The 16,903-nt window shown below is 38.3% G+C and overlaps 1 protein-coding gene across 1 annotated transcript; it reads left to right on the top strand.

The window, feature by feature from the left end:
- Nucleotides 1-15,223: 15,223 nt before the first annotated feature.
- On the top strand, nt 15,224-16,153 carry LOC118858172 (39S ribosomal protein L4, mitochondrial-like). The gene is given in 2 exon segments (XM_036768639.1): nt 15,224-15,675; nt 15,678-16,153. Coding segments are annotated over 2 exon segments (891 nt in total). The 5' UTR covers nt 15,224-15,260.
- Nucleotides 16,154-16,903: the final 750 nt, after the last annotated feature.

Here is a 16,903-nt window from a genome sequence, read left to right as displayed (position 1 = left end):
CACCACTCTGGGGCTGGACCTTGCTCTTCCCTCACCCAGGTTCGACAGACCTTTCCTACTGACCTTCTAAGTCGTCTTTGGAATTTGTGGGTTGAGAAGTCTGGAAATCACCACAACTGCCAGTAATTTAGTCCCCTGAGACCTGCTCCAGGTTTTCTAGGGCCTCATTCTGTGCCAGCTTGGCACACACTGGACTGTGCTCCTCTCTCATACTAGTGCAACAGACCTTTCCTGTCGACCTTCTAGGTTGTCTTGGGTTGGGAATTTGTTTCACTCTGTCATTTTGTGGGTTTCGATGCTTTAGAATTTGTTTAGAGTCAGTTTTTACAAGTATTTGGAGGGGTTTGGAAGAGAGCTCAAAGAAGTACCTCCTTTTACTCAGTCATCTTGTCTCCACCCCACCCCCTCTATTTTTAAAAAAAAATCCATTTCCCTCCCCCCTTGAAGCATTATATTCAGTTTTTTTTTTTCTGGGTAGGCTCTTCTTGGTTGTAATCCTAGCTCTCTTGTCTTCAGGAATATAATATTCTAAGTCCTCCACTCCAAGTCCTCCTGACTGTGGTTTGTGATGTTTGAATTATTTCTTTTTGGCTGTTTGCAATATTTTCTCCTTGACCTAGGAGCTTTGGAATTGATTATAATATTCCTGGGAATATTCATTTTGGCATGTCTTTTAGGAGGTGATCAATGAATTCTTTCAATTTCTATTTTACCCTCTAGGTTTAGGTTGTGGCGATTTTTTGATAATTTCTTGAAATAAGATATCTAGGGTATTTTCTTCCTTAAAAAATCACTTTCAAGAAGTCCAACAATTCCTAAATCATCTCTCCTCAATCTACTTTTCAGGTTAGTTGTTTTTCTGATGAGTTATTTCATATTTTCTTCTTTTTTATCCTGTTGTCTGTTTTATCATTTCTTGATATCTCATGGAATCATTAGCTTCTACCTGACCAATTCTAACTTTTAAGAAGTTCTTTTCTTTTCTTTTCTTTTTAAGAAGTTCTTTTCTTCAGTGAAATTTTATACTTTTTTCCCATCTGGCCTATTCTGCTTTTCAAAGAGTTATTCTCTATAGTTATTATTGTTATTATTATTAATAATTTTATCATTATGCCAATCTTTTTTGTGTTATTTTCTTAGGTATGTTTGTGTCTCTTTTTTACCAATCTCTTAATTATATTTTCTTAATTTTGTCACCTCAGTTTCATTTCTTTTCCTAATTTTTCCTCTAGCACTCTTATTTCTTCCTTTAACTCTTTCTAGGATTTGTGTCTGGCTTGTATTTAATTGGCATTTTCCTTGAGTATTTGCTTATAGCTGTTTTTACATTGTTGTCTTCTGAGTTTATATCTTGGTCTTCCCTGCCCTATAGAAACTTTTTTTATGATCCAGATCTTTTTTATCGTTGTTGCTTATTCATTTTCCCAGCCTATTTGTTGACTTTCTCTTTTATGTTAAGGTAGGGATCTGTTCAGCAGTATTGAAGAGACACTGTCCCAAATGTCATGCTTTTTTGCTTGTTTTTAAAGCTTGCCCTGGGAGATTGTAAGTTTTCAGTCCTTCCAAGGTGGTAGGTGATCTGGGGAGAAGTGTAGTCACTGATATCTTGGTCTGTGCTCTGTTCTTTACCTTGGAAGTGTCCCTGTTCATGGACAGCTGTAAGCACTAGCATTCCTCTTGGTCCTGGAAATGCAACCAGAGCCCCTGCTCTCAAGCAGCCATAAGAAATAGTGATCCTTTCCACCTTGGAACTGTGACCAGAACCTTTTCTCCCTTGTTACTGATCTCAAGTTCTCCTCTCTGCCCTGGAACTGTGACCAAGAGCCCCTTATGGGAACTAGAGTTGCCAATTAGCACCACCCAGCGCAGCAAAGGGTTCCCTGTAATCTCTTTCTGAGAAGTGGCCCATCCCCCTTACACTCTCTGAACTGAAATCTTGCCTTGATCTGGGCCAGATTCAGGCCAACCTGCACCTTGGTGTTATACAACTCTCTCATTGACTTTTTAAGTTGTCTTAGGCTGGGAAAATATTTCACTCTGACCTTTTGTTGGCTGTACTGCTCCAAAATTTGATTTGAGGAGTTATTTTAAAGTTGTTTGGAGGAGAATGTTGGGAAATTTTATTTGGGTTGCTGCTTCTACTGAGTCATCTTGGCTCTTTCATTATCCTCTTTAATTTTTAAAGGAAAACAAAAAAACATGGTAAACTAGAATGTTCCCACAAAATGCTGACATGTAAGGAAAGGATTAAAAAACTATTGTAAAGCATCTTACAAGTTGAGCTATCACATCTAATATTGTTCCCAATGAATAAGCAGTCATTAATTTTAGTTACAGTTATCCCCTGTGTATATGTTGTTGCCATAGTAAAAGTGGTGCAAAATTGTAACATTTTTTTAAATATCAAGTTTCTTGATACCATCAATAGTAGGCATTAAAAACTATGTCTGATTGCAAGGAGTCTATAGAAATTGTACTTAATGTGGGAAAAAATTAGAATTGCTATAACATTGTTGTGGAGGTAGTCACTGAAGAATTTGGGGCTTCAGAGGTGGCAATAAAAAGAACTAGACACTGTGAAGATTCCTCCTAATAGAATCTTATATTGTAAGTTAGTAAGGACCTTAGAGGTCATCTAATCCAATCTTCTCATTTTATATATGAAGAAACTGTGGTCCAGAGAAGTAAAATGACTTATAGACTAATAACATGAAAAATCTCAAGTAGGAAGCCTTAGAGATCCTTTACAGATAAGGAAATGGCAGTATAGTGCGAGAAGGGAAAGAACACTGAATTTGGAAGCTAAGGATGTGGATACAATACCAGCTCTATTCTTTCCTACCTGGCTTAATTTAGGCAAATTATTCCACCTCTTTTAATCTGTTATCACATTGTAATAAAAAAAGGTTTCAACTAGATGGTCTTTAACATCCCTTTCAGCTATAAATTCTATGAATCTGTATCATCTTTTGAGTTCAGCATTTGGGACAACTCATTGTGGAAAATCTAGTGCAGGTTGACAACTTCTAGGGCTTAAGGGAGGATGGTAGCATGTCATCAGGGTCTTAAGCATCATAATAACTAGATTCAAGGACCTGTCACATTATACACAGTCAAACCCCAGACAACAGGGAAGAGAAGACTCAAATGTGCTGCACCTAAATGAATATATTTTCTGACTTTGTGACATCACTGTTCAATGCCCTAGGAACTCTCAGTGACTGAAACCATGGGCAACTGGTTTGGCTCACAAGACTTCTTCAGGGACATGTATAACACAGAAAAAGATAGGCATGATCCACAAAAAGGCATTTGGGATAAAGGACTTTCAAAGCTGCTCTTCTTCACCATAAAGAAGTCTTTCTTGGCTTCTTCCCTTTTTCAATATGGTCAACATTTCAAGTCTAGGATAGTTGGCTGATCTGACAATGCTCTCTCAGAGATGCAGGGTGACCTTAATTTTTACTTACTGCCGGAAGTCAGTCTTAAAGTAAAAGTAAGGCTGAGACTTTCATTGTACTTGATGCCGTACTTCTCTTACAACTCAGCTGTTCTACTTTCTGGATTACAGCGGCGACTAACTTCTGCTTAGAAAAGAGAAACAGGAGAGCAAACAAGACCAGAGGCTTTTCACCATCTTAGGTATATTGTCTTCTGGGGTCACTTCCCTTAACGTTAGACATTTTAAAAAATCTCTGGTAGCATGGCCATGTTCCCTTTTGTAGCATCTTCTTGGTCTTACAATTTAGCTTAGCCGGTGTCACAGAATGAGAATCATAAGTCACAGATCTAGAGTCTCAGTGGACATTGACAGACACTGGAGCAAACTTCTTCATTTTTGAGGGGAGGATATGGAGGACCAAAGTAATGGTCCATAGCATCTTAAGCCAGGTCTTCAGGTTCCAAATAAAGTGCTATCCCCCACTATACCACCGTGAATAGATTTGACAAATAGAATCAACTAGTCAGTCAACCAGCATTTATTAGGCACCTGCTTTGTGACAGGTACTGTGTCAGTTACTGAGGATACAAAGACACATGGAGTTTCTGTATACCATTCTTGGACTAACTCAACCACTATCAGAGACCTCAAAAATGCTACTGGTTCAAACTGACAAACCTGTGGGCTTCCTTTTGGGATGAGATTGCTACCCTGGTTATTCCCTTTCAGGCTTCATACTGAGATAGAAGATGGAACTTAGGCCATGCTACATTTGGGAGTCTGAGCCCTCATCTGCTGCCTGCTTCTGAACTTCCTTCTTACTTAGTACACAGCCCAGGGGCCAAGATAAAGCCTTACCCTGGAATGCCACCCTTAGACTCAGGCCCCTTCTTCAGAATGTTTTGGATCTATGACCCAAAACTAAGTAGTTAGTGACAGAGCCACCAGGTGATATGGGTTTCTGCATCTTACACAGTTTTACATCCCTCTATGATGAATCTGGGCCTTCCTTTCCATATTATTGCTCAGCCTTTTCCTGATAACATTCCTCACCTTACCTGGTCACCAATGTACTCAGACTTCTCTGTCAGTCTCCCCAACCTTAATTGGGCTGGAAAAATGACTAACTGTAATTTTTTTGGTTTTGTTTTCCCAACCAGGATTCAATCTGGTATCTTTTCTAAATCTATTCAAATGATTTTTTGTTTTAATTAACTATTTTTTTAATTTGGGGAAGAGGAGGAATTTGCCGTACTCCTGCCTGAGTCTCTGCCTGCTTTGCTCTGCTATTCCTTTTTTATTTAACTCTTATTTTATTTTGTTTCCTTCCTGCCTTCCTAAGGATAAATGCCTCTATTGCATTGTTTAGGTTGACAACCAAAAATCTTTGAAGGCATCAAGTTCCTATACATCTTATTTATTTTTTAAACCTACTCACTAACTCTGTATGAGTAAACAAATCAGAGAGGGAGGAAGACAATTTGAGCTGGGTAATATATTATCGTCTAGAAACATCTGACCTTGTATGTATCTATAGCCAGGGCATCATTTTTTTCTGCTGAAATGATTTGGAGAAAGAATGATGATCCCATTTACAGCCTAAACAAATGTTCTAACTGCTATCCCTCACTGGACTAAGTAAGTAATAATTTTGACTTTGGACATATTACATATTTCACTGGGGCAGTCCACCAGACATTGAGGCAAATCACCCCCAGGCACACTGTGCTTATTAATAGCACAAGGTATTCCAGAGCTGAAAGCCACCTTCAGACTGTGCCTTGGGTAAAGAAAAACAAATATTGCCAGAGGTGAGAACAGGTGCTTATTTATCTTTTAGCATTTGATTAAACTGGCTCTTTTGCCACTAATCTATGTTGGAAAACTTTTTTTTAACACTTGTGAAAGCAAATTGATGTTATTGGCCAGTGTGATTTCAAAACAGCAGCCTTATCAACTGCTAACATTCCTCTCACTTAACTAAACATAACCCTTTTGGATTAATGAGAGGCACCAAGTTGTGGTATAAAATGCATAGGCCTATAAATCAGGAAGGCCTGAGTATGTCTTGCCTCTGATATAAACTGGCTGTGTAACTCTGGACAAGTCACTTCCCACCCCGCCTCAGTACCCACAGATTGCTAGCTCTCTAACATGACAACTTTCAGAATAGTGGCTTATGCGTATTGATAAAGGGAATTCCTTCAAAAGGAATTTTCTATATATACCAATAAATTAAAGATCTGGTATAGCTCACTCTTCTTCCTCTCACTGCCTTTCCCCCTGGGGCGGTAGGGTGGCAGAAATGTGGTTTAATCATGAGAGCTTGCTGTAATGGATAGAATATTGATCTCAAAGTCAGGAAAATCTGGGTTCAAATTCTGCCTCTAACACTTTGAAACTTGTGACAAAGCTTGGGTAAGCCTCTTGGAGCCTTGGTGGTGATCTGCATTGGATGCTGGAGTGCCCCATACTGGTAATTCCCAATGCTGCTGAAACCAAAGATACTTTGCATGTTCCTATAAATAAATGAACAAAGGAAAAAAATAAGAATGTTACAATGTTAGTAAGCCTTCCACTTTCAAAATGCAAAATGAGAGCCATCTAGTTAAAAATGTACTTCTTAATACCCATTTCATTTTTGTCTATTTTTTGCCTCAGGATAATAGAAGCTGTCACTTGATAAGCTGCTGGGGTTTCTCTCTGTGTGTCATAACGGGTTTTGAAAGCCTAGACCTTTTAGCAATTAAAATTATTGTTATTTCATTCCACATGTTGATGAACTTGACTCTAGAAAATAACTAAGAAATTCCACAACATGTTCTACTCATTTCAAAAAACATTTTGGCAGGAGATGAATCTTAATTTCACTTTTGAAAGTAATCTTCTCCATATCTGGCATCGGTAGAGGACTGTGCATGCATTGTCTCATTTGGTCCCTCACAACAACCCTAGGAGTGATACAGCAAATACAAGTATAGTGTCTCAAAAATCTTAGAACAATTTAAGCTATTAAAGTTTTTAAATGCACAGAGATTTTTAGGACATTCTGTACAATTGTCCCTGTTTTCCAAAGAGTTGGAAGCTGACAACAACTGAGGTCCCCTAAAGGTTAGTGACCTCCCCAGCTACACGGCTAGTAATTAATTAATCTGCAGAACAGGTCCGCCTCCATCCTATGAATCCAATGCTTTCTCTGTCTGTCTCTGTCTCTGTCTGTCCCTGTATGTCTCTCTCTGTCTCTATCTCTCTGTCCCTCTGTCTCTGTCTCTCTGTCCCTCTGTCCCTCTCTCTCTCTCTCTCTCTCTCTCTCTCTCTCTCTCCAACACCATAACTGCTTACCAAGTGCTTAAAAATAATTCCTGTTTACAGATATTAGTACAACTGTGTGTGGCTGGAGATCTGAGACATACAATAAAGAAATTGGCTATGCAACAGAGCATTACAAGAAAGTGGCTAAATTGGTCTCCAGAGGTAGGATTATATGTTTCTATAACTAGTAATTATCACCAATTATTTTCACCAGATATTATAATTTAACATTTGCCTGACAGGATCTAGCTTGAACATTAGTTTATAATATTTCTTCATGGAGTAGCGGATAAGAATGCAGGATTTGGAGCCAGGAAGTCCTAAGTTTATTTTTATTCAGACCCTTACTAGCTGTGTGACCCTGGGCAAGTCACTTAACTTCTGTATGCTTTAGTTTCCTCGTCTGTGAAAATGAGGAAACCTCACCTACCTCACAAAGTTGTTGTGAGCATCAAGTAAGAAATATTTGTAAAGGGCCTCACACACTTTAAAGCATTGTATAAATGCTATCTATTACTATTATTATCATCACTGTTATTATTATAGCTACTATTTTTATTAAATATGGTACCACGAAGATAAAGGTTTTAACTGATATTTTTGCAATAGAATTCAGCAGGAACATCTAAGATAAGTCCATTGCAATCTTCAGTTCATAGATGAAAGAATTTAGAACTCATAAATTATCTATATGTGCATATTTTTAAATGCAATAGGTGGCTCAGAGAACACAGTACTTGGAACCAGAAGACTCATCTTCATGAATTCAAATCTGGCCTCAGATACTTACTAGCTTTGTGACCCTGGTCAAGTCACTTAACCTCAGTTTGCCTCAGTTCCTTATCTGTAAAATGGGGTGGGGAAGAAAACGGAAAACCACTCCAGTATCTCTGCCATAAAGCCCAAATGGCGTTACAAAAAGTCCAATGTGACAGAAACTACTGAACAACAACAACAATAAACATTTTTTTTAAAATTATGAGCAGTTGTAATAATAATGATGATGATAACAGCTGACAGCAATATAATACTTCGAACATTTACAGAAAATTGTATGTATTTTATTTTATTTCATTAATAGAAGAATCTGATGATGTAGATACTTCAGACATAATTCTACTTTTGCAGTCGAAGATAGTGAGTCCCAGAAAGTTTGAGTGACTTATTTATGGTCACAAAGCTAGTAAGTATTGAGGCAGGATTTGAACCTAGGTTCCTCTTTTTCCCACTACATCACACTAATTAGGAGAACATTTGTTAGCGTTTGGTAGTGTTAAGTCATTTTCCAGTTGTATCTGACTCAGTGACCCCATTTGGTATTTTCTTGGCAAAGATGCTGGAGTGGTTTGTCATTTCCTTTTCCAGCTCATTTTACAGATGAGGAAACTGAGGCAAATCAGATAAAGTGACTTGCCCAGGGTAACATAGCTAATAAGTGTCTGAGGCTAGATTTGAAGTCAGGAAGAGGAATTTTCCTGACTCCAGGCCCAGTGCTATATTCACTTCACCTCCTAGCTGCCAATGTTTGGTAGTATGCTTGCCCTAATCCACTAGAGGAAGAAATGGAAAACTACTCCAGTACTCTTGCCAAGAAAACCCCATGGACAGTATGGTAGTCTCTTTAATGTATCAAAAATTATGTACCAAAACAAATTATGAACTTTAAGGAAAAATAATTTGGAGTCATTGTTTCATAGACAATGGATGGCTGAAAGTAATTTCCATGTTCTTTTATAATGGGAAGAAAAATTCTCGAAAACAGTAGTGAAAATAACAGGTTTCAAAGTCAACCTTACTAGCCTCCCACTAAGAAATTAACCAAATGTGTTTGGTAATTAGCTTTGATTTTTACTTTATTCTGAACAGTTTTAAGTTTTAAACTATTGCCTAGTGACAGGAAAATATTACAGGATTATAGATACTTCTTTATACAGTGTCTAAAGTTGTGCATGCATATTTATGTATGTGTGTGTGAGAGAGACTCGGAGAGATAGAAGGAGATACAGAGACAGACAGAAAGAGAAATACCTAGAATCTTATAATCAGGTAACTCCATGAGATGGTGCAGACAATGTAAACGTGTCCAACCTATTCAGTAAACACTATTTCAATTAAAACAGAATGAATGTCTTTATTTGAACTAGTTTTTTTTAGTTGAGTAGGGCAGTTCCATCATTAAAATTGGCTGAAATCAAGTAAACGTAATGTTAGAAATGGTCTTCTTTTTTCTACCTTTAAAACTGAAGCCACAACTGTGAGTGAGAAGGCCATGGAAGCTGAGGATACATTCAGGGTAAGAAGGCAGGTGAGGCAGGTATAATGGTGAAATCTGGAGAAGTAAAAGCAGAACTGGGAAAAGACTATGTTTTGTTGTTGTTGGTTACTTTATTTTGTTTTGTTTTTATTTTTTTGAGACTGATTCTCCCTATCTTGTGGGTCCTTTGTCACTGAAGTCTTCTTCTCTTATTTGTGAAGGTCCTCAACCTCCATTTTGAGCCCGACCAGGCAATTTTCATTTTTTCTTGTTCTGCTTCCAGCTCTCCAAACTTCATCAATATGTCTCAGCTGCCAATTCACTGGAAGCTTCCTCAAACTCTGTGACTTTCTTCTTCCGTTTGGTGAGTTCCTTCTGAAAATTTCATTTCAATGGAGAGCCCAGCCAGCCATCCTGTGTTCTTTGTTGACTCTGCTTTTGATTCTCCTGATTACACCACCATGTTCCCACCTGAGTACTCGCCCCTCCTCCCCTTTTCAACTTTCTTTTATGTATTATCCTCCCCTCATTGGAACATCAGGTCTTTGAGGGTAGGGGATGACTTTATTTTTCTTTGTATTTCTAACTCTACCTATTAGCACAGATCCTTGGACATAGTAAGTGATTGATAAATGTTTGTTGTCTGACTATTAAAACAAGCATAAAAATTAACTTATGGTATCTATCAATGTTATAGAAGATATCCTACAAGAAGTCCTGTTGGAATTCTCTATATATTGTGATTCTCCTATTTATAGATGATATGCTCTCCCAATACATACTTATTAATAGCATCAAGTCCCAGAACCTGACAAATCCCCTTCAATGAAATCCATATTCATTTAAAAGAGATTAGTCCAATCATTTCTAAAAGAAAAATAAGTTGGATTAAAATACACACTGTCCAGATTACAGACAGGAGTTGGACAGACAGCCCACTAAATTATTCTGTTAGCATCTTGGCATATTTGGGGCAAGGAATATATATGGATATTGAACTGATAGAACCCAAAAATAAATATCAAAAAGAGTTGGTGTAGGATTGCACTTGGGAAAATATGCAGCACCTTCCATGACTTCAAGCTATTTCCTGTCACAAAAGTCCAACTTTCTTACATCAGTACTGTCCCAACAATTATGTGAGAAAATGATAATTAAATACTATGACCTCTAAAGAATTGAAATTTCTGATGAATGGAAGGGCAATTAGAAAGCATATTGTGCCTATCCTTAGGCAATAGTATGTCACCAATGTGACTTGGATAGAAAAGGTCATGTAAAAGATTTTCCTAAGGTCAGGAATAATTGTAAAAAATAGTTGTTTGGTCATGTAGTAAGAGCAAGGTATAAATGATGGGCATTGCACTGTCACCCCTGAAACATTGAAAGAGGTAGAGGGTGGCCTCCAGACTACCAGCAATAGGTTGGTATTGGAGTCAGCTCATACTTGCTTGTGACAGCCAATGGAATAATTTCAGTGTGAACATTTACACCTCAGAAATCAGCAGATGCTGCCCAATCAGGGCTTCACTTTTGTTTATTCATTGTTTAGATGTAAGAAGTCAATGGAGACAACGTTAACAACACACATTAAATTTAAAAGCATACATTTTTGGAACATCATTTTAAATATTACCAGCACGTACCCTGATTAGTGACGTTTTCTGTGAATGCCTTTTGTAGACATTGTAGTGGGATTGGGATATATATTCATGGCAATCAATGATATAATAGAACTGTTTGTATATCTTAGAATGTGACATGTGTTGCAGAGAATCATAGATACATTTTGTGAAGACAAACTATGAAAGATTTAACAACTCTCAACAATGCAATCATCATCCACAATTCCAAAAACCAAGATGAAGCATGGCATCCAAATCTTGACAGAGAGATTATGAACTAATATGCAGAATAAAATACAGTTTTTGGACATGAATAGTATAGGAATTTGTTTTGTTCGGATATGTTCATTTGTTACAAGTGCAAGGGGCTTAGTGATAGAGTGAGATGAAAAGAAAAAAAATACTGAGTTGAAGAAAAAGTTCAAGGTGAGAAAAATATCAGCAGCTACTCCTTCCCTAGAGTTTCAAAACTAATAATTTTAAGTTACACCAACTTAATGATAGGAGTACAAATGACAGAAGCTGAACACATAGAGGATTCAAAAGTCTCATTCATTTCTACAGTAGCAAAATATTTTATTAAAACAAACACACAGATATATGCCCATTCTAATAGGAAATAAAATATCATTTCAATAAATTATTAATCAGAATAGCAATATTAGTTTGATATTTATAGAACTCTTTATATACTCAGTCTTATTTGATTTTTAAAATGATTCTGCATGGTATATACTGCAAAAATTATATTTTATAAATGATTGACAGCATAGTCCAGTACAAAAGGCAGTTATTCTGGAATTGATTGGATATGGATCAGTGCCCAGAACCCAGGCCTGGGTTTTAATTCTAATTCTGTCACTTTCATGTGATCTTGGCCAAGACATCTAAACCCATTAGACATCAGTTTCATCATCTTTAAAATGGGTTTGGTTGACTGAGTGTCCTATAAGATCCTTTCTATCTCTAGATCCATGATTCTATGATATTATGGAAAATGGATCTCAAAGAGACTAAATGATACTCAGCCATAGTCATAGACATTTCTTTTTGGATCTAGAATTTAAACTCATTTGTCTTTCTATGGCACTATGTTGCCAAACAAGTAGAAGATACTATGCCTCGAATAATCTCACTTGGTACAGTATAATTATAACCTCTGTTTATGTGGATACAATATTTCAGCAATCTCTAAACCCATGTTCTCTATTATTTGGGAATTTCTGTCATATTCCATAAAGCATTGGTTGTGAATTCCTTTCCACGTGTCACACTGCTATTCCTTGGGGGTGTACACTATGATAATGCTGACTACAGTAGGTGATTCTGGCTCACCAAATTCTCCCTGTTGCAAGCTCATCATGCTTCCAGCTGAATCTAAAGAATGGCAGATAATGATGGAGTTTAAGCTGCAAAGAATGTGCTAAATCATGCACTAGCATAGCAATAAATCTGGAGTTCTATTGGTCTGTAAAAAAGAAGAGCCATGTAAACAAGTTGGATGCAGGATGTGCTTAGAACTACTTGAGATAATTCCATTTTCTTATTTTGAAGTTGTATCAACAGGAAATATAAAATATGCAAACTAGTTTTCAGGGTATGTAAGTAAGGGAGCATAACGTTTCATTTACAACTAGCAGGAAGTGGAATACAAAAAGCCCAGAGTTTGGGTTACCTGCCTAGACTACTTTGATCAAGAAGTTGAGTAGGAAGATGCAAAAATGAGTCCTTAAAAAAGAGAAATTGGGTCCATTAGAAACACCTGAAAATAAGGAACTGCTTCAACTTATGTAATCATATATGTATATGCATAGACATATGGGCAGTTAGATGGAACACTGGATAGGGTGTTGGGCCTAGAGTTAGGAAGACTTGGGTTCAAATCCAGCCTCAGATGCTTACTAGCTGTGTGACCCTTGGAAAGTCACTTAACCGTGTTTGCCCCAGTTTCCTCACCTGTAAAATGAGCTAGAGAAGGAAATGGCACACTCCAGTATTTTGGTCAAGAACACCTCAAAATGGGTTATGAAAAGTTGGACTTGACTGAAAATGACTAAACAAACAACACATACGTAACATATGCATATTTACTACAAGGATGCATGATTTCATTGATAGCAGTAATTTCATTAATGTAATTAACACCATCATCATTTCTTAGTTCATTCATTCATTCATTCATTCAACAAGTTTTATCAGTTGTCTGTGATATGTTATATGCTAAGTTTCTATCTAGTTCTAAGTACTAGAATCCTAAGAATCTAAGGACAAAATGTAAAGCAATCAGAACATCTACTATTTGTGTTCTATTATCATAGTCTTTCAGAAGCCAGGGTCATTTCCATGTACAAAATAAGAGAGCAGTGTGAGATTCCAATGGCAAAGCTGTGTTTGTACCCATTTCATTCAATGCCTCAATTTATTTGGTGTGAGAACACCTTCCACCAATGAAGGTTACTCTGATTCAAGGAGTCACTAGCCTGTGGCCAGCCAAGTGATGACTCTTTCCTCTCCACAAGTAGTTAAGCTGGTACTCAGTTTAACAAGTATAGCATACCACTGGCCCTATGCTTGAAGCCTTTCCAAGTTAAATTTAATTTTAATTTCCAAATTTAATTTAATTCCAATTTAATAAATTTAATTTTAATAAAATAATTTAATAAAATTAATTTAAATTTAAATTTCAATGACATTGCCTTCAAGAATACTAAGACATCTTGATGTTGGAAAAGTGTTTGGGAGGAAGAGAGGGGAGGTAAAGTAGAAAGTGAAAAGATCTGTGAATTTGGAGTCAGAGAGACTGAGTTCAAATCCTAGCTTTGGTATTTCTTCTCCTGTGTCATCTTAAGCAAGTCACAATGTCTCTGGGCCTCAGTGTCTTCATTTATAAAAGCAATACGTTAGCTGGTTTTACTCAATGATTATTTTTCTTTTCCTTTTTAAATCTTTGTTAAAAGGATGGTTTGCTGGGTGCTGGGAAGATGGGTATACTAGAGAAATAAATTTGGTATAATAGCAAAAAAATAAAATCAGTAGGTTAGAATGATTATCTGAAAGGTCCTTTCTAGCTCTAAATTCTATGTATGTGCATGTGTAGATGCCTGTATTTGTAGATATGGATATGTGTCAATTTAGATATCGATGTTAATGTCAATATAGACACATGTACAGAGTTAGTTAGGAAATTGTGGATTTGCCTCTAATGCATGTGAGCATATCTGTTCCAATTGTTTAGATAAATCTGTGTGATTGGCTTTATTGTGATTTTTTTAAAAAGTGGACCTATGATTTCATTGGTACAGGGAACTCCCAATGAGGAAATTTCTTCTACCTATGTAGGTTACCATCTGCTCTACAACATATTGTCTTAGTGAGTTGTACAGGGTTAAATGAGAAATTAAGTGACTTGCCCAGAGTCCTTTGGCCAGAATGAATTGGAGGAGAGATGCTATGATCTATCTTTCTGAGTCAAAGGCTGCCTCTCTAGCCACTAGGCTATGTTTCCTCTAGATTATACCCAATTCTTTCATTCGAGGGAAAATAAGTTTCTCTGTCTTGTTGACAAAAACATGGCTGCTTTCCTTTCCAACTTTAAACACAAATGCATATATATATATATATATATATATATATATATATATCCCTTTAAGAGTCAATCTAGGCACATAATGATATAAGCAACTTTAGCCCTGCCTTTTTTTAGTGTTTCAATCTTTCTGGCTTTGACTTTTTAGGAAAATATAGCTATACTACCTTACAACCAGAGAATGCCCAGCATGCACAGGTTTCCTTCTCCTTTTTACCCCCATCATGCTCATTGTCCTGAAATTGTTTAAATACCAAGCAGGTCCTAACAGGGAAAGATTAAGTATCAGTCTATTTTATATCCCACCGGGCACTTGGGTGAGGCTCATTATTTCTATGATATATTGTGCTGGTCTTTGTCACATCAACTACTGAGAAAGAAATTACTGTGGGGAGCTCTTTTCTGCTATATTTACAAGTCTTCCCAGGAATTCCAGTTACTGTGTGTTATTCAGAAAGTGGTTTTTCATTTCTAGTCCCCAGAGATCTGTTGCAGCTAAATTTCACTCTATCTGCCTGTATCAATAAGCAAATGCATACTTGGGGAGACTCTGGAACCATATAATTGCTCACCTTTTTTGGTAACATGAACCTTGGCACGACATCTCTACTTATCATATGTCAAAAATAAAGTTCTTTGAAAAAATATCAAATATGTGGGAAAATGACACTACCTGGAATAAGTAACAGAAGTTTAATGAATTCACTGGGGTTGTGCACATGAATCATATAGTTCACTGAGTGTAGTGTAGTGGAAAGAATACTGTATCTAGAAGCCCATTAGTCATATGACCTTGGACAAGTCACATCCTCTCAGGGCCTCAATATCCTATCAAATAAAAAGAGAGAATTGGACCGAGTAACTAGCCTCAATGGTCCCTTCAAGCTCTAAATCAATTCTCTTATGATCCTATAATCCCAAAATATAAATTTATCTAACATACCATCTCTTCCCTCCAATCCATCTTGCTTATCGCAGAAGTTTGAGGAAGTGGCGCCCCAGGAAATTGCCCTCTCGCTAGGTGTCGGAGCCGGTGCCGCTATGCTTCTGATCCGGGCAGCACTGGGGGCTTGGGGACCCGGTCGGGGCCTAACCCCAGCACGAAGGGCCCTGTCTACGCTGACCGGCGGAGACCTCACAAGCCTGGAGCATGTGTTGACTACAGGACCCCCGAGCCCTGCCGGTGTCCCCCTGCTCCGCCGCTGTGACCTCCCAGTTCCCGTGCACAGGACCCCGGTGCAAGCCTGGGTGGAATCCCTCCAGGGTTATGAGGAAACGGGCTTGGGCCTGGCCGAGCTGCACCCCGACGTGTTCGCTGTGCCACCCCGGCTGGATAGTCTACATGAGGTTGCCATATGGCAGAAGAACTTCAAGAGAATTAGTTATGCCAAGACCAAGACCCGGGCAGAGGTGAGAGGTGGTGGGAAGAAGCCCTGGAAGCAGAAAGGCTCAGGCCGGCCCAGCATGGGAGCATCCGTTCCCCAATCTGGCGAGGAGGTGGTATTGCCCATGGTCCACGGGGTCCAACAAGCTACTACTACATGTTGCCAATGAAGGTTCGAGTGCTGGGTCTCAAGGTGGCCCTGACAGTCAAGCTAATGCAGGACGACCTTCACGTGGTAGATTCCTTGGAGCTGCCAACCTCAGACCCAAGATACTTGTTAGACCTGGTTCGGCACCGATGTTGGGGTGACTCTGTGCTCCTTGTTGATATGGATGAGGAGATGCCCCAGAACATTGTTTCTGCTGTATCCAACCTGAAGACCATTAACCTGGTGCCAGCAGTTGGCCTCAATGTCCACAGTATGCTGAAGCACCAGACTCTGGTCTTGACTCTCAACACTGTTGCCTTCCTAGAGAAGAAGCTGTTATGGCACGATAAGCGCTACACAGGCCTCTACCCATTCTGCCTGCCCTACAGCGATTTCCCTTGACCCTCCACGGTGACTGGGCTTCCCCACTCTTGGTGTATCATAATAAAGAATCTTTGTCACTTGTTAAAAAAAAAAAAGAAGTTTGAGGAAGTATGGCATATAAAGAGTGCTGGATATGGAGTGAGGAAAAACTAGGTTCAAACCCTCCCTCAGATATTTGCTCACTAGCTTTGTGACTCTGCCTAGGTCAGTTCATGGCCCTGGACCTGGTTTTCCTCATCAATAAAACAAGGTTGTTAGTGTGCTTGGCTTCTGAGGTAGCTTTTGGCTTGAGATCAATCGTCCTATTGTTTTATAATCCTCAATTCACTCAGCATCACATCCCCTCCCTCCAAACCCTTCTGAACATCACAGCCTGGAGAAGAAGCATTGCATAATGGTTAGGGTACCGGACTTGTAGTCAATGTGACCTGGGCTCCAATTTGGCCACATTTTACCTCCTTCCGTTTTAGCTCCTTCATCTGTAAAATGGAGATGATAATAGCACCTGTGTCACAGGACTTCTGTGAGGATCAAATGACATAATTTGCATGCCTTAAAGCACTCTATGTTTGTTATTCTTCAGTTGTTTTCAGTCATGTCTGACTCTTTGTGACTCCATTGGTTGTGAATTTTTTGGCAAAGATACTACAGTAGTTTGTCATGTCCTTTTCCAGCTCCATTTTTCAGAAGAGGAAACTGAGGAAAATAGGGGTAAGTGACTTGTGCAGGGTCACCCAATTGGAAGTATCTGAGGCCAGATTTGAACTC

Source organism: Trichosurus vulpecula, chromosome 7 (assembly GCF_011100635.1).
Source record: "Trichosurus vulpecula isolate mTriVul1 chromosome 7, mTriVul1.pri, whole genome shotgun sequence".
Taxonomy (NCBI): Eukaryota; Metazoa; Chordata; class Mammalia; order Diprotodontia; family Phalangeridae; genus Trichosurus; species Trichosurus vulpecula.
This window is presented reverse-complemented; position numbering and strand designations above follow the sequence as displayed.